This window comes from Malaya genurostris, chromosome 2 (assembly GCF_030247185.1).
Source record: "Malaya genurostris strain Urasoe2022 chromosome 2, Malgen_1.1, whole genome shotgun sequence".
NCBI classification, from domain to species: domain Eukaryota; kingdom Metazoa; phylum Arthropoda; class Insecta; order Diptera; family Culicidae; genus Malaya; species Malaya genurostris.
Window position 1 is genome coordinate 219,276,318 of NC_080571.1, and position 17,860 is coordinate 219,294,177.

The 17,860-nt window shown below is 39.2% G+C and overlaps 2 protein-coding genes across 2 annotated transcripts in view; one reads left to right on the forward strand and one right to left on the reverse strand.

The window, feature by feature from the left end:
- LOC131427642 (protein bicaudal D) overlaps window positions 1–12,635 on the forward strand; it is a 72,940-nt gene extending 60,305 nt beyond the window's left edge. Inside the window, exon 10 of the mRNA XM_058591024.1 lies at window positions 8,623–12,635. Coding sequence (XP_058447007.1) covers window positions 8,623–8,761 — 139 coding nt within the window. The 3' untranslated portion in view covers window positions 8,762–12,635. The remainder of the gene's footprint in view (window positions 1–8,622) is intronic.
- A 2,421-nt stretch (window positions 12,636–15,056) lies between these two features.
- Window positions 15,057–17,604, reverse strand: LOC131429133 (uncharacterized). The gene is made up of 4 exons (XM_058593180.1): window positions 17,578–17,604; window positions 16,636–17,253; window positions 16,336–16,580; window positions 15,057–15,792 (listed from the first exon to the last, which is right to left on the reverse strand). Exons 1-4 carry the CDS (start codon window positions 17,602–17,604, stop codon window positions 15,057–15,059), a joined length of 1,626 nt encoding a protein of 541 aa, XP_058449163.1.
- Window positions 17,605–17,860: the final 256 nt, after the last annotated feature.

The following is a 17,860-nucleotide window of genomic DNA, read 5'->3' on the forward strand; positions in this document are numbered from 1 at the left end:
ATTGCCGCAGTTTGCAAACTGGCGCAGCTTGCAAACTTGACAACAGCATGTTTACCAGCCTTGAGTCTGAAAATGTAAAAAGGTCTATTGCAGTTTTCCTAGCATCATTATAGGATTCTTGTCAAAGCTCTGGCTGGACATTGCAAATTTAACTATTACATGGCTACTATTCAGCGTACTGAGTATTATTTTTGTGATTAGTGTAAGTGCGTACTTTATAGCATCTGATCTGTAACTGTCTCGCATTGACGCTTTTTGGTTTTTGACGGTTTTTGGTCACCCATACGTGGTTGGATTTGTGTATGGGGAGTTAAATTTGAAGGATATTCTATCGTTTCTCACTCGATGTTTCAAGGATATAGTCAGAGGAGTTCATCGTTCTTCCTGTAGTGAATGAATCCTTTCTGTATTGGATATTCCGGGAATGCAGTCGCTTTTGTAAAATCTCTAAATCCTCTCGGGGGTTGGAGGTTTTATTAAATGTGCATTTTGACACCCACAGATCGTTGAGCATCCTTTCGTGGATGCAGAACGATTTATTTCTTTTTGTTTTGTGCTGTTTTTCCATCTCACCCACTTCACATTTCCCTTCCATGTTCTTTTTATCCTTCCCTTCTCATCAGGAAAAATATGAGAAGCCACGGCAAGGCTCAATTCTCAGAATAACTAGGGGAACGTGTTACTTGAATTCTGATTCCTGATTCTTGATTCCTGACACCATGGATACGTGAGGATCCAAATATACTGTGTATGAACAAGGTGTGCTACATGGGTACTTAGAGTTCTAATTCTCAGCATTAGGTTCCTTCTAATCCTGCTATGCACAAAATATCATTTCCCAATATCTGAACACTCAATACCTAGAAGAAGAATTTATATTTAGAATTATATAAACAATTGTAAGAGCTTTATGTAGGTATCTTCTTTATACTTTTTCCTATGTACAATAAAAAAAATCAAGGGATTTGAAGGTGTGTGGGTGATGGCAGATACTTAACTGGATGATGTTAAAAGGAATAAAATTGATACATTTCCTTCACACTTCCGGCGGAGCTATCGAGAGGAATTACAACTCAAGGAAATTTCTTCATTGATTATTCTAATCTAGATTCGCTCACTTCAAATAAAGAATTAAGGCTTGATCTCTTCTTGAAATGATTGAATTGGAATATGATTGAACTAAATTGAAGTACGAAAACGATAAACACGTGTCATGACATTTTCTCTTTGATGCTCTTTTATACCTGAAACTCTCATATTACCGAAAATCTGTATCTGATCAACTGTATTTTCGTAAATATATAATACATTAGGTACATTCTAACTTACAAGTCTTACAAGCCAGTTGTCGTATGTTCGAGCCCCGACCTGGAAGGATTCTTAGTGTCAGTAGGATCCATAGTACTAGCCATGTAATGATTCTGTACACTAAGAATCGGCTGCGAAGTCTGTTGAAACAGAAAGGCCAAATTCCACAAAAGGAATGTAATGCCAAGACTTTGCATTTTTACATACCAACCTTATGTACCTTATGATCAAAAAAGAACCGGAGTTTTATTAAAAAACGCAAAATTTCAATTTTTAATAAATTTCTTTATTATCGCCTTCAAAGTACTCTCCTCCTGCGGCAATACATGCATGCCAACGCTTGATCCAATTTTCCATACAAGTTTTATAGGCCGCCGAAGGTATGGCCTTTAGCTCACGCAGCGAATTCTCTTTTATGGTCTGTATGGTCTCAAAACGCGTTCCCCGCAATGACAATTTGAGTCTGGGGAAGAGGAAAAAGTCACACGGGGCCATATCTGGAGAGTACGGTGCTTGGTTGATAATATTGGTTGAGTTTTTGGCCAAAAACTGCGACACAACCAACGCTGTGTGAGCCGGTGCATTATCGTGGTCTAAAATCCATGAGTTTTTTGCGAATCGCCTCACGCAAACGACGCATAACGGCCAAATAATATTCCTTATTAACCGTTTGACCGTCCGGAAGGAATTCCGGCACCACACCACGAATATCGAAAAAAACAGTCAGCATAACTTTGTTTTTTGATCCAAGCTTGTACGACCACCTTTGAAGCGTTTATACCACTCGTATGCCTGTGTTTTTCCTAGACACGATTCGCCAAAGGCCTTTTCTAACATTTTCAACGTTACGGAACACTTAAATCCATTTGCAACACAAAATTTGATGTACGAACGTTGTTCTAACTTTTCATCCATTATAAAAATCGCCACACGAAAATTTTTCAACTTCTTTGTATAGACGCCAAACAAAAACTAATCGTACGATATGCGTCAAAATTTGACAGAATGTGTATAAAAGTGTTGCCAATATCTGAGAGAATAAAAGTTTACCGATTGGACAAGCGCGGGAATTTTAAAATGAAAATTCCGGTTCTTTTTTGATCATAAGGTATGATTGTTCTCTATTTTGTATAATGAGCCCAGTGATGAATCAATTTAATCATTGTTTTCGTGACAATCTCGATTTTCAGAAAACAAAACAAAGGTTGCACTGGAAACCTTTTTGCAGGGTTTTGAATACCCTTTCCAATGGTACCACGTTTTCGGAAATCGGATGTAAATTGATCCGCGTTACACGTGCTTATTTTACAAAAAACAGAAATGTACTCGCCAGTGCTTAAAAAAGAACAAACATGCTTATGTATAAGCCACAACGTTGCCAACGATTTCCAAAAACGTGGAGCCATTATAAAGGGTATTGAAAAGCCTGCCAATTGGTTTAACAGTATGCAGTGTAACCGTAGTTTACAATGATTAAATTGATTAATCTCTGGGCTCATTATACCAAACAAAAAAAATTTTCTCAGAATATGCGGCTCATTTTGAATTTCAGATCCGTTCAGATTCAGATATACATACACTAGTTATCACCCTATTATTAATTTATTTTATTGTCTGTATTCATACTTGCTATTACTCTTTCAGTCATAGGCCACACGGGTCTCAGCTGTTATAGTAGACGTTTCCATTTATCTTGATTCATGGCTGTTTGCCAAATTCATGTTTGCAATGAAGACCGTCTGTTGTTAATTGTTCTACCATTTGTATTTGCTAAAGTTGGAATACAACCGAGACTGATAAAAACAAGAGATGAAGAAATTGGAACCGTTGCCATGTATGACAGCCATGTGTCCCACATAATGAAAATTAATGTTGGCAACACGTATGTTTTATGTGAATTTCACTTACCTTTTATTAGTATATCACATGTGTCTTATTTGAAATTCATATATTATTTATCTGTATTTCATTTAACTTCCATGTATTTTTCCAATGGTAATCAAATGCTAGTCTATTGATTTATTGGCTGTATGGCTGATGTTTATTGAATGAAAATGATTTTACGTTTTCTGTATATATTTAAAATGAGTTTTTCTAATTTTTATTATAACGAATATGTAAGCTAAATTGATACTTATAATAACTGGCACACTGTAGCGTCCATATAAAAGTAGCATTCCGTTGCCTACATGAAACGAAAAAGTCGCTGTTGTCCGACCATATTGTTCGCAGTTGAAACTAAAAAATGTGAAATATAATTATTTTTTGATAGCTCGTATAAACTTACGTAAAAGCTCAAACAAACAATTTCTAATTCTAAATCTGCGAGCACTCTCTTCTTCGTTACTTACCGCCATTTTTATTTCAAACAATTTTCACAGCTTACAATCACGTAACTTATATTTGCTTTACACATGAAGTCTACCCACGTGCTTCACACATAAGGCGTAAGTGCTGTACACTTAAAAGTTATCGAGATTTCATTTAAATATTATAAATTAACATAGAAATGTAACATGATGCATATGAATATAATGTGGTGGGCTTTTTCCAATAAGCATGTGATTTTTCACATAAATCCAATGGGAGATTTTGGCTCAGTGTGGGACGCGATTTTACTGACTATTTCGTCTTTCAGCTCAGCACAGACCGATTACATTTTTTCAGCAACAGCTGTCATCGCGCAACCTAGTGATGAGATCGTCTTCCCAAAAAAAAAGTTAGATTACGAAAATTTGACTTATCAGCAAGTCCCTTCAAGCAAAGACATCATACTAACAAGATATTCAGCTCTCACATTCTCCGAACAAATCATATGAAAGATCCTTTTTGCGAACATGGTGCCCGCAGGCGAGCCCGCATCGAATCTTGTACATACAAGTAATTGAGAGAAATGTCAAATTCGTGCGCGCGAAAATAGTAGCACTGCGCACCCATACAATTGACATGATGTGTTCAATGTGATGCCGTGCGATGGCGTTGCTGAACTGACAATTGATTGCGCTCCAAGAAACTAAGATTTCAGTAGACCGGGCAAATGAGGCGGTTTGTATACAAGAGCTCGGCGCTGTAGCTTCAAGTGAAATGACCAACTAATTGTGCTCTCATACAAGAAAACCGAAATGATTGTGTTCTACGGTTGTTAAGATTACCGAAGCTCGAAGATGTCAGCTGAGAAGTTGGTGCATAAGTGCAAAGGGATGAAGCAGTTTCTATTTTTTATTCAATAATATACACCCTCATTCTTGTTTACGTCCGTATCGGCAGTACGACGAACGGGTACTTTCGAACGAATACGAATAAGCCATTCTTGTTTTCACTCGAATGAATTTGAACGCGACTCGTTTGCCACAAAAAATCAAATATCAGTAAACTTCTTCAAATAAATGCTAAGCCTTGATGAAATCAATCCAATTCTTGTGATTAACCATATGCGAAACGCTAAAATGTATGGCAGTTTAACTTAAAACGATACGTGTATTCGAACATCATTCGTACGAACGGAAAGTCCCATTCTCGTTTACGGACGAATAGACGAAATGACGTGGTTTCGATTCGTCAGTTTTATGTTGCGAATCAATCGTTCGAACACATTGAAAAAAGTTTAACCGATTTCTAACAAATTTATTTTCGAGTCTAAAGGTGATTTGCAATCAAATCATGAATTTGTGTATTGCAGAAAACATTTAGAAAGCATAGCAGTATAGTAAAATGCTGTTTTTTTTTTCTGGCGAGCCTTCAAATATATGCGCGGTTCCAAGTTTTTACGCATCAAATTTTACATCCATTAGGCACTGAAAAATACGCCATGGGCAAATATGCTTTATTTTATATTAAATGCATGATTTTACCAATGTAATAAATATGAAGACTATCGAAAACATGACAAAATTGCAAGAAAAATGCAACACATTTTTCGCAGATAATACTGATCGGACTGCTTTTTTTACTTTGCACGAAGTTTAATTTGAAAATTTCATTTACCGAGTTGAATAAAATTGGTCCTGGGTGCGATATTTTTTTGTTATGTAGCATTCGTCACTTCCTTGATGCTTGGAATCTTCCTAAAAACAACTACCCGCGCTGCCGATCCTTCTTTTGTACAGGAGTCGCGTACGTACACGTTCGAGTGAAAACAAGAATGGCTTGTTCGCATTTGTTCGAAAGCATGTGTTCGTCGTATGGTCGATACGGACGTAAGCAAGCATGATGATACAAAATCAGCGAAAAAAACAAGTCAAATAACAAATGATAGCAAAGATTTTTAATTATAACTAAAATCTGTACTAGAACTGATAGTTTAAAGTTTTAAATAGTGATTGATTCGAACGTAAACGGGAATACGAATTTGATATACTTTCGAACGTATCGCATACGGCCGTAAACCAGAATGAGGGTGATAATATAATTTTGCAGGCACACTGCTTAAGCTCTAAGATGTCGGTTTTTTCTAATTTTAGTTAACGACTAACATAAAACTATAATAGTGTATTGGTGTTGAAATTGTCGATTTTCGAGAATCCAGTGAGTCTTCCAGATGACGTTGGTAAATATTTATGCTGGCCGCATCCTTTGGTCCGTATGGGTCCGCGGGAAACACCCCCAGGCTACGAAGACCCGGCGAGTGGCCCGCATGCTAGTCGTCGATTGGAGACATAGACTAGTAAATATTGTAGAAAAACGGGGTAAAAAGGGGATTTGGGAACGAAATGCCTAGAAAACGACAGAGATCTAATTAGTTGACAACGAGATGGTGAAGAGACGGGGAAAGGGAGAGCAGAAAAGTTAGTGACAACAAAAAGATCTAGTTAGTTCCAATGAAGATGGTGGACAGGACGAGGGGTCGATAGAATCGGGCGGATGTTTGTGTTGAACCTGCAGTTGGAGATTATTCTAAGCCATAGTTAAAATATCGTCGAGGAATGGGAGGAACTTTCTTTGCAAGACATAATGGATTACACTTGTATATTAATGTGTTTAAGGAATTGGTATATGAGAAGCATGTATGAACTATCCCGATTCGCCAACACATCCCGAACCGGAATCTCAGGCGATCTACCTCGGGCCCTAAGCTTCCAGTAGCTTCGACCTGGCGTCACGATACTCTACGCACGACTACACGACATGCTCGATGTCCTGATAACCGTCGCCACAGGTGCAGAGATGTGCGTCGAATGCATAGTGATGTGACATGAGCCGCGACATAACACGAATGAAATCGTGACTCACGTTCATCCCCTTGAACCAAGATTTCGTCGATACCTTAGGGATAATGGAGTGTAGCCATCGTCCCAGTTCGTCATTCGTCCATGAAGTTTGCCAACTTTCGAGAGTTTTCTGACGAGAAATACTGAAAAATTCATTGAAGCAGATTGGTCTTTCTTAAATATCACCTTCTAATGTGCCCACCTTCGCCAACGAGTCTGCCTTTTCATTGCCCGGAAAGGAACAATGCGAAGGGACCCAGACTAACGATATTGAATAAGACCGTCCAGATAAAGTTCTCAAGTGTTCCCGTATTTTCCCCAGGAAATATGGGGGATACTTTCCTGGCTTCATTGCCCGGAGAGCTTCTATCGAGCTTAGACTGTCCGTGACCATGAAGTAATGGTCTTTGAGCAAGGTTTCAATGATCTCAAGGGTGTACTGAAGGATGAAGCAGTTAAAAGCATTTCTAAACGTGGGAAAACACCAGAAGTGACGTGCAAAAATCATGACGAAATGTTGAAACAGAGAAATATCTCTGCGCCTGCGTAAAACTAAATGCATCATATTATCAAGATATCCAGCTCTCACATTTCACGAACAAATCGTAAGCAACATACCTTTTTGCGAGCATGACGCCCTCAAGCGAGTCCGCATCGAATCTTGTACATAGAAATGTAGGGGAAAGAAATGTCACATTCTTGCGCACCAAAATAGCAGCACTGCGCACCCATATCATTGACATGATATGTTCAATGTGATGCCGTGCGATGGCGTAGCTGAACTGGAGACTGATTTCTCCCTTAGTTGACAGGGTCTGGTAAAACCGAGGTTGAACATACCAGAAAGATAATTCATGCCAGCCTCAACACGATCGAACGTCGTTCACAAGAAGCCAACCTGCAATACCGTTCCAAATGTAAGCTTAGTGCATGGATTTTTTTTCGATGTAGTAACTTTTTGGTTGTTGGTTCGAGTGAAACGTGCCTGCTTGAGAAACGGTAACGATTTCATTCAGCGCACCGGCAAGATCCGGTAAAAGTAAATGTTTCGGGGAGAATTTGGATGCTTGTAATTTTTCACGCTGAATTTGAACGCAGCCGAAAGAGGCTTAAAATTTACAATCGGTGCCTTGTGGAGTCGGCCGAGAAGATGTTAAGTCCAGATTACAGAAATTCTAGAGAACAATTTACCCAATGCATCGAAACCGTCTATATCGCCCATGCAAATTCTATCGAGAATGTCAGAGCTATCACGCCCGGAAAATTTATCGTTTTTTTTTTTCAATAATCTATGCTGAGACCTCCAAAGCATGGTTCGAAGATGCCACGTCATTCTCAATGGACTGCACTATCTACTAATTAATTGCGCATTTGGCATAATGCCAATTGTCATAATAATTATTGGCTAGCAATATTTTGATCTAATGTTTTCATGTTGATGTTTTTCGTTTGTGTTTTGATCAAGTGATGTTTATGTGTGAATTTTATATTCGATCGAAATATTTCGATGATATTAGGTGAAATAGCGTTATGCTTTTATTATGCTTTTATTTTATTTAATTTTATTTAATTCTATAGTAAATTCGTTTAGCGCCCTCGCAGGAATCACCTCTATCTAGCTGCGGGAGTTTGCCCGGATTACCTAAAGCTAGGGGCGAGCGGCAGCGAGGTCGGACAGCAGATCATCAAAAACGATGCGGCATAGTAGCATAGTTCAAACCTAGGTTAAATTAGACTTGTTTGCTAAATTTAATGAACATGTAACGTCTATACTTCAGATCAACATGTTGCTTAATACAATTTGTTCTAATTAATTTTTTATTTCGAAAAGTCTTATGCGACTACGCCGCATCGTTTTTGGGGCCTGCTTTCTGACATCGCTGCCGCTCGTTCAGGCTTAACTGAGTGATAGCCTCTAGCTTTGGGTAACCCGGGCAAACACTCGCAACTAGATGAAGATAGGGCTGCCAAACGGTACTATGTCAAATGACCTATGCCAAACAAACCGCCCTCGTATTGTACTGTGAACAATAATTGAAATAAACACTTTCATTGCATTCAAAATACTCCTTAAATAAATTAATTGCTGTATTTTTATCCTTTCCAGCGAAATGCGTCACGTCCGGCGACCGGCGATGCCAGCGCGTGGTGGTGGCAAGTCGGCGTTCAGCCGCGGTATTCCCGCCCGCAGCAGCAACCAAAACCCGAACAACAGCAGCAACAATCCGAACCAAGCATTCTTCTAACATAAGGTTAGCGTACAGCGTAAGATCTTAGCCTTTCTTTATACAATGTTGAAGCTGTAAACGTGCTGGTCAGCTTCCGTTGACAGCGCACCGTTTAGTTAACCATTGACGAGCACGTTCTGCCGACAAGCACAGCGGCACAGCGAATCCTTCCATCCATCCATTCAGACTATGTTTGTTCGCCTGGCCGGCCCGCGATACAGCGGACGCCATTCGATCGAAGCGTCGAATGGATTTATATCTCACCTGCTCTTTTTTGTACTATACACAGTCGTTTGTAGGTGAACCTAAAACAAGCCAGACTAATGAGCTAATGTGCGTATATGTGTGTGCGTGCGTGTGTTTGAAGAGGCATATATTTTTAATAATATTATTGCGCGGATCCGAAATTAGGGAAAGTCCCACGATGGAAAATGGGACACACGGAATAGGGCGAATGTGTGAATGTATATCGTTAATTTATTTTGATAGGATTATTATATATTGCAGTGGATAACCAGGAACATTAAGAATATGATGATTATTGCTATTATTTAATACATGAATAAGGGGAAAGATCTAACTGCCTCGAGTCAAAACGAGCAAACAGCTGTACGCGATCAGAAGGAATCGACAAAATGAAGCAGTAATGAAACTTTTATTGTAACTGAGACACTTCCGGGTGGTGTCAAATGTGAAATTATTCTAGACCTGTTTCCAAGGGACAAAGTGAACAAATTATTATTGTCAAACAATAACGTTATTGATGAAATCGAATAAACGTAGATGATCTATTCTCAGAATTTATGTTTGTAGATTTGTGCAATATAAGATTTTTTTATATATTATCAAAAGAACAATTCGTTTATTTTTGCAATGTGGTAAAATTATTGATGATTAGAATTCAGACGAGTGATAAACATTTCTCTGTCCCTACTTTGATATTGGACCAAAACTATTTTAGAAACAAACAAGTTTTGCAAAAAAAACGGTTCAAGTTATTTGCACTGGATGTAGCCAGATTTGCCAGGGGCATCTCATTACGGAAGCATGTTCTTCGTTCGCACTTTTAGAACGTATTTTATGTATTTCGAATGGAACTAAAAACCGAAAAACTAAACTCATAGATCGAAACGCTTAGCGGCTCAAGCATTTTTTTGCACTTTTAGCTCACTCAGTTTGAGCGCGCGGCGTTGCGACGAATCGAACTTCCATAAGGCAGTCTGTTGTCTGACATTTGTAGCAGCATAAATTTACTAGCTTTTTAATCGTAGGGGCACTTTGTAGTAGTAGTTCAAGTAGAACATTACTATCCGCACTTTAAACCACTAGATAGCTTAGTTTAATTTCCTAACACTGGGCTCAGAACCTGATAAACGCATGCAAATAGACTCTGTGCTAATATCCAGCACACAAATTGACTATTCCTTGGAATTAAAATACAAGCTTTTCTGGCGGTTAATTTGCAGTAGTTAACGTACAGTAATGCAATTTTTTTTGGCTGGAAATGTTCAATTGCAGAATGAATCTAACCTAATAACAACAACAAAATCAACACATACTTTCTAATCAAATAATTTTACCATCGTTTTCGTTTCATAATCGGTTAAGTTTTCGCTCCCAAAATGGAATCGTTATTCAAACACTGTTGATAATTAAGCTGAATGTTTGAAGTCGTAACATCATTAACTGTGAAAACAAACAAAAAAATTATGCATCACAATTCTGTCCTAACATTACGAACGATATTTTTTCTATCATGAAAATTGTTAAATAAGCACTAATCAGGAAGCGTCCAAAAATTAACTGACAAAGTAATAAATTTCCGACTAAGAGCTAGGAGTAAAACAAATTAGTTTGTGAGAAAAGCACACAATAAGAGAATAAAACGAAGAAAATTACCGAGCCATTTATTTATTTCAATAACGTTAAAAGAAATCTGAATTTAAACTAAGTGTAAAGAGAAACAAAAACCGAGAGGAAAGCAAATTCGGAAATGTCAAAACCAATTTTCCTAAATCAAACGGTCCATCAGATAATGTTTTGCTGACAAAAACAAAAATGATAACTAAGCAAACCAATAACGGAAATAAATTAATCACCGTCCCTTTTTACGAGAACGAAGAAGTAAAAGTAAAACATAAGATACGTGTGTGTTAGTAGAACAAAAAAATCAATTATGTCACTTACTAATTGTTTGAGTGTAACTGTTAATTGTTGATAGTCAATGCGTGGAATGTTAATAACTACGTTCGGCTTAGCATTCGTTCTGCTTCGTTGTAAGACCACATGAATACGTGGGTCCGATTGTTTATTTCGCTTTGCTTCAAAATCACAAGTTTAGTTCGCGATGACTCATTGAATATTCAGGAAATTAAGCTATGTTTATGGTACGAATATTAGTCCGAAAGGTGGCAGTCAGTTCGAAGAATAACTAAAAGTAAAAGTCTCCCAACGATCTTGATATGAATTTTTCGCAATAAATTCGTCTTATAAAAACAAAATATGTGTGGAAATTTCATAATCGGTTTAGAATTTCTACGAAACGTTGGTGATGATTATTGAAAAGCCAAGGCAGAACTGACGGTTATAACAGATTTGTTTCGGAAAAGTATAGAAAGGCAATCATTTTACGGGGATCCTCTGATCGGAAGTTGTTCCGAAAGTATTAGAATCCACTAGAGAAGTTGAAAATAGTTTGAACGAAAAGGCAATGTTTTCTTTCCAAGGAACCTGTCGCAGGACATAGCAATGTTTTAATCCAACAATCAGACTAAACTAACCAATCCCATCTGTAATAACAACAAAAAAAAAATAACGAACAAATAACCTAGCTGTCCAGTTTAGTGAAATAGCACATTCTAGAGATTTTTAGCAGCCATAACCAATCGGGATATGTAGGAAATAAGTTTGACCTGGGAGAATATTTGTAGTGTTATTCGTCTTTTCTCCGGTCAAATAGAAATAGCTAGCCTAACAGTATTTCGAACCTTACACAAAAAAAATTGAAACAGTTCATGAGATTCCGTTATTGTAGATAAAGTATTAGGTGCGCGAATTATTAGCTTCCGTGAGCGACCAACTGACAGGTCGTCCGCTCATCGAAGGCTGACAGGTCGTCTGAATTGAGCTTTAGCGGACAAAAATATCCTTCAATTAGTGGTACTGAAATTACTCACCTAACTTCTAATTCGTTCCCAGCTTTTAACTGATCTGTTATTTGAAAATTACAAACTACTACCATAGCATCAACTGACTATTCAATTCGACTGTAGAATGCAAACCAAACTGCAAATTAAAAAATATTCTGCAAACAATAGTAGCATAGTAGACGTTCCATGTTTTAACCTTTTACCCAAAAAAAAACAACACGGTTCACCATATTATGTACAAACCGGAACTAGCCGTTCATTTGCATGTCGGTTAGATGCATCTCCCCCGAGCCATCTAAACTACGATGCCGATAGCTAGAAGATGGAAAGAGAACATCGGCGAAAGAAAAAACAATCCTAAAATTGCAGCTTTCTTATGTGTGGTGCTAAGTTTTCAGTTTAGGCAAACTAAATTTGTTGCGATTTAAATATCTGCTAATGACTCGTTTTCTAGATGTAATCAATCGATTCATTCTATCAATTCTTGATTTTTTTTTGACGCTAGAGCAATAGAAGTACTCTGTTGATTCGCTTCGTTTGTTTGTTTGTTTGAAGCCTTTCCCCATAGCAAAGAAAGACAGTTCGGTTAAAGCACCGTTCTAGCTGAGCACGGAAGCGAAATGTAATTTGCTAACTTATGATAATTTATTGTATCTCATTAGAAGCGAACGTAATATATACTAAACTATATTGTAAAAGTCTTACAGAGAGAAAGAAATAAAGTAACTTAAAATACAGGATAATAGTGGGCTTTTTCAATATGGAACTGAAAAGAAATATCACAATAATGTGTGCTGTCGAGTCCAGTCGTGGTCGATCCGCGCTCAAAACACGTCTACTCACGTCCGCCACGTATCCATGAATGATCCGATTGTCATTACACTACTAACGAGGAATACACATTATCGAGTTAATATTTTGCAGCTGAATTCAGCAGCCGTACACTGAAACAAATGATCGTTTTATTTATTGTCAGAACTCTACATTCCTCTCCTTCTCTAAAAAAAAATGAAACGAAACAAACAACAACGAAAGAATCGAAAGAAAAGAAAAAAAAATCCAAATGATAAGTTTTATTACTCTGCAAAAATAATCACTTCATGTATCGTGAAGGAATCTTCTTATTTCTCGATGGTCGTTTTAGTTCCGAATGTTGATTACTTGCTGCTTTCTCTTCTTCGACTTTCCAATTTTTGTCAAACTTCATTGGATGTTTCTCTCGCGTGGGTGATTCTAACTGCTGGGATTCTGGATTTAGGTTTTCACCACGTGTTGAGGGGTACTTCCGCAAATGTGTAACGGACCGCCGGTACATTACGCCTTCTTCATTTGCGACAATAGTATCATTGCCAGTTTTCTTGACAACTTTGAACTTTTCAAGACGGAACTTTGGTTCCAGCTTTCCAGTCTCATAATTCCGAAGCATAACCATATCACCCTCCTTGATGTCAGATGACTTTGCCTGTCTGCGGTCATCTGTATAGAGTTTTGCTCTCATCTTCCGCATTGCATCCTTCTCACGCACATCAGCATCTCTGAGCCAGTGAGGATCGGTTCGTAGAGATGGTAGTAGATCTTTCACCGGCCGGCCGGTTAATAACTCCATTGGAGCTTTATCGGTAACAGAATGTGGTGTCGTGTTATACATATAAACGTAATCTTGTACTGCTTTCCTCCAATCAATGTTGGTTGCTTTGGCGATGCGCAATGCCCGGAGTATTCCTTGATTTTGCCTTTCGACGAGGCCATTCATTTGCGGCCAGTAAGGAATAGTGCGCACCAACCTGATATTTTTACTATTGCAGTAACTCAAAAACTCCTCACTTGCAAATGGAGGGCCGTTATCGCTTCTAATAGTTTCAGGGTAGGTTTGTTCACGGAATATCCCTTCTAATGCGTCAATTGTTTTGGTCGCAGTTGTACCAGTCATTTCGATCACTTTCAGGAATCGACTGAAGTAGTCGACCACCACCAAGAATGTAGCGATTTCCTTGGCAGAGAAAAAATCGACAGCAATTTCCTGCCATGCTCTCTCTGGCATTTCTTTACGTGTCAATGGCTCCGGTGGATGTTGTCTACTCACAGCGGCGCATCCCGCACATTCTTGCACTGTGTTAGCTACGTCGCGATCCATACATGGCCACCACATCTTATCTCTTAGGTTCCTTTTCATTGCGACAATTCCAGGGTGACCTCTGTGGGCAATGTCCAATGCTCTTTGTCGTAATTTAGCTGGAAGCAGAATTCTGTCGTTTCTAACTACTATTCCATCGACAATCCCAAGTTCCTTGTCGAAAGCCTGATAACGGTATAGTTCAATAGGCCAGTCTCGAGTCTCAAGGCATTTTATCACTGACAAGAGCGTTTTGTCACTAGCAGTTGCTTCCCTTATTTCCTTCAAATTGATTGCGTTCAGCCCATTTTCTATGGCAAATAGAAAATGATCAGCGTGGTCATTGAAGGGTTCATCAAATTTGGTTACTAGTCGAGAGAGTGCATCGGAAATATTTGCAGACCCGGGAATATGCTTGATTTCGAAAGTATAGGGTTGCAAACGAAGTGCCCAACCCTCTGCCCTGGAGCAAGCGCGTTTTCCATTTTGGTGTTTGCCACTATATATGTATTCGAGAGATTTGTGATCCGTAAAAACGGTGAACTGCAGGCCAAAAAGCATCAAGTAAAATTTCTCGACCGCCCATACAACCGCTAGTGCTTCGCGTTGTGTTTGCGGATACACCCTTTCGGTTGATGTGAGGCCTTTAGAAGCGAAGCTTATAATTCGCGGCACACCGTTAAGATCTCGCTGCGTCAAAACAGCCCCCAACCCCACCGGCGAAGCATCAACGTACAGCTCAGTAGTGTCATTAGGATCGAAAAAACCTAATTTACGGACATTGTTAACCAACTCGAGTCTCAAATCATCAAAAGCTGTTCTCTGTTCCTCGCCAAATGATTCGACATCACCACGAATAAATGCTCGCAGAGGTTCACTTCTAGTGGACAGATTTAGAATAAACTGTCCTACAAAATTAACTAGTCCAAGAAAACTTCGTACCTCCTCTTTGGATGAAGGCAAACGAAAATTTTTGATAGCAGAAACCTTCTCTTCCGATGGGCTGATGCCATATTCGTTTACCTTGAAAACCAATATATATATAATTATTTTACTCCGATAACACATTTTGTTCGATTACCTTGAATCCCAATATCTGAAGTTCTCTTACTCCGATGACACATTTTCTCTCATTGAGCATTGCATTGTTACGTTTTAAAATACCAAGCACATGCACTAATCGCTTATCGTGTTCCTCTTTCGTCCGCCCCGCTACGACAATGTCGTCAATGTAAACAATTACGCCTTCAGCACCGGCCAGCATTTCTACCATGATTCTTTGAAAAATCTCGGGCGCACAATTTATCCCGAACATCAAGCGTTTGAACCGCATCAGACCTTTTCCAGTCATAAAAGTTGTGACGCCACGTGACTCGGGATGTAATTCGACATGGTGATACGCTGACGTTATATCCAATCGTGAGTAAAATTTCGCTCCCCGTAATCTGTTCAAAAAGGTGTCGATAACAGGTAGCGGATAATGCTCGCGCTGAATTGCTTCGTTCGGGTGCTTCATGTTGATGCATATCCTAATGTCATCTTTCCCTTTTGGCACTATCACCATTGGAGATATCCAATCAGGAGACTCGATTACTCGCTCAATGACATCAGTTTGCAACATCTCTTGAATCTTATCATCTACCCTTTTTTCCATTGCTGCAGGAATCCGAAGGTATGCCACTTTTTTTGGCGGTACTGCTTGGTCGATAGCCAACTTCACTAAGATTCCCGGAAACTTTGGAAAAGGTTTTAAATGCGTATCGACGTGGAAAACATCCAAACCAACTCTGAGAATTCGTAGTTCCTCAGATGTTTTTTTACTCAACAGGCATCTACGCGCTTTCTTAACAACAAAGAACTCGGCGAAGGATCTGGGCTTCGATGAGTTTACAAATATCAAAGCTTCAAACATGGCCAACACGTCTAAGGGCTGATTGCTGGCGTAAGCATGAAACTGACGATCACATTTATATTTTGTTTTAAAAATGCGTGCATTTTTTGTATGTAATTCATTCCAAACATTTTCTGTAACGGTATTTATCGAAGCTCCCGAATCAATTACAAATTCTACCTCTACCCTATCGATCTGGCAGAGTATGGTCCCATTATTTACATCCAGGGATTGCGTATTCACCTAGTAAAATAAAGTTTATTGCTCAAGTTTTTTATTTAAAACCGTTAATTAAAAAAAAATGGTCCTTGTACAATACTTCAATGGACCTATAATAAAAATAAGAACCCTACTCTACCTTAGCCACATCATCTGCAGTCGGACGGTGAGGTACATTTTCTTCCCATTTTTCTTTTGAGCTTTCCAAAGAGTTAGTTACATCTTCATCATTTGCACGTCTGGCATAGCGAGACTCTCGTTGGCTGCTACTATTTGCGATGCATTTCCTGGCATAGTGTCCCCTATGTCCACAACGATTACACGTCGCACCTCGAGCGAAACACTCACGAGAATCCCTTGCATGTCTTGTTGATCCACAGCGGTCGCATTGAACTCCGAAACGGCCATGCTGTTTCCTTGATTCACCTTGTCTACCGTAAGGTTGTCTTTCAAATTGACGATACCCTTTCGAATCCCGTTTTAGACTTGCATTTCTGTTTCGATTTTGTCCCGAACTAACGTGGTTTAGTTCCGTTTCTCCTCGGAATGGTTTTAGCTTCTCCCTTTGGTTCACGAGAATTTCGCGATTTATAGCATAGTTGATAACCTCATCCAGGGTCATTGCATTTTCAAGTCCTTTGTCCCTTACTTTGTCGTCTCGGGCACCCATTGTGATCTGTTGAAGGATCTCAGTTTCTTCACGGCTGGAAAACTCACATCTCGAGGCTTGAGAGCGCAATCGCAGAATGAAATTGTTGAATGACTCCTGGCTTGACTGCCTAATCGAACGAAAAACCTCGAGTTCCACCCGTTCGTTTCTCTTGCCGACGAAAAATTTCTCCAGACGCTTAATGGCATTGTCATACTCTGGAATTTCCGGTGGCATCAGTGGGATCTTCACGGGTTCTGGTGTAATTTCCTCCGCCCCAGGACGCAAATTGAAAAATATACGCTGCAGTCCTCTTCCTCCAACTGCCAGCATAGTTACCAGCTTATCGTGCTGTGCTTCGATATTTCGCATTTCAAGGTAAAGTTCGAAGGCTCGGTGCCACTCTTCCCATTCTCGGCGCAAATCATGGGAATCAGCTTTGTCATTGAACGTGCCTAACGGCATTCGGTACGTTTCATCACCATTTATCTAAAATATAACAGCACAGAGAAAAGAAAAAAAAACACATTACTTAACGGAGATGCAACCATTCAATTTCGCCACACTACGGCTGGCAGAAGATTTGCCACTTGGTTATTTACACACTCAGCGCTGCGGTAGTTTTTTTTTTTTTTTTTACCGGACTCGCTATATTTGCATAGCATTTGGTTTTCTAATCGGACTCGCTTTTGAGTAGCGCTACGATTTACAGTGATCACTTCAGCGCTTCGATTTGAATCGGACTCGCTTCGATCAGCGCTACGGATTTTACTTTACCGGACTCGCTTTTGATTACGGCTGATTTTTTTTTACTGTGATCACATCAGCGCTTCGATACATATCGGACTCGCTTCATCCAGCGCTACGGTATTTTCTCACCGGACTCGCTTATTTAATTTTGTTGAACTTTGGAAGCCGCCATCTTGAGAAAAAAAAACCCTTTCTCTCATTGTTACTACAGCCACCAGTATTAACTTTTGCACAGCGCAGTTTTATTCTTCAAATTGAATTTATTTGCTCGGACGCCGCCCTATAAAGAGATTCTTTTGATTGATACTGACCATTCTACCGGCTGCGCCAAATTGTCGAGTCCAGT

What these genes read in the sequence shown, in the direction of transcription:
- LOC131429133 (XM_058593180.1), bottom strand. Translation starts at nt 17,604, where the DNA reads ATGTATCGAAGCGCTGATGTGATCACA. An exon ending in GAAGCGCTGATGTGATCACA is followed by an intron (nt 17,254 to 17,577) that starts GTAAAAAAAAAT and finishes GTTATATTTTAG; the next exon opens with ATAAATGGTGATGAAACGTA. An exon ending in GACGTGCAAATGATGAAGAT is followed by an intron (nt 15,793 to 16,335) that starts GTAACTAACTCT and finishes ACGAATTCTCAG; the next exon opens with AGTTGGTTTGGATGTTTTCC.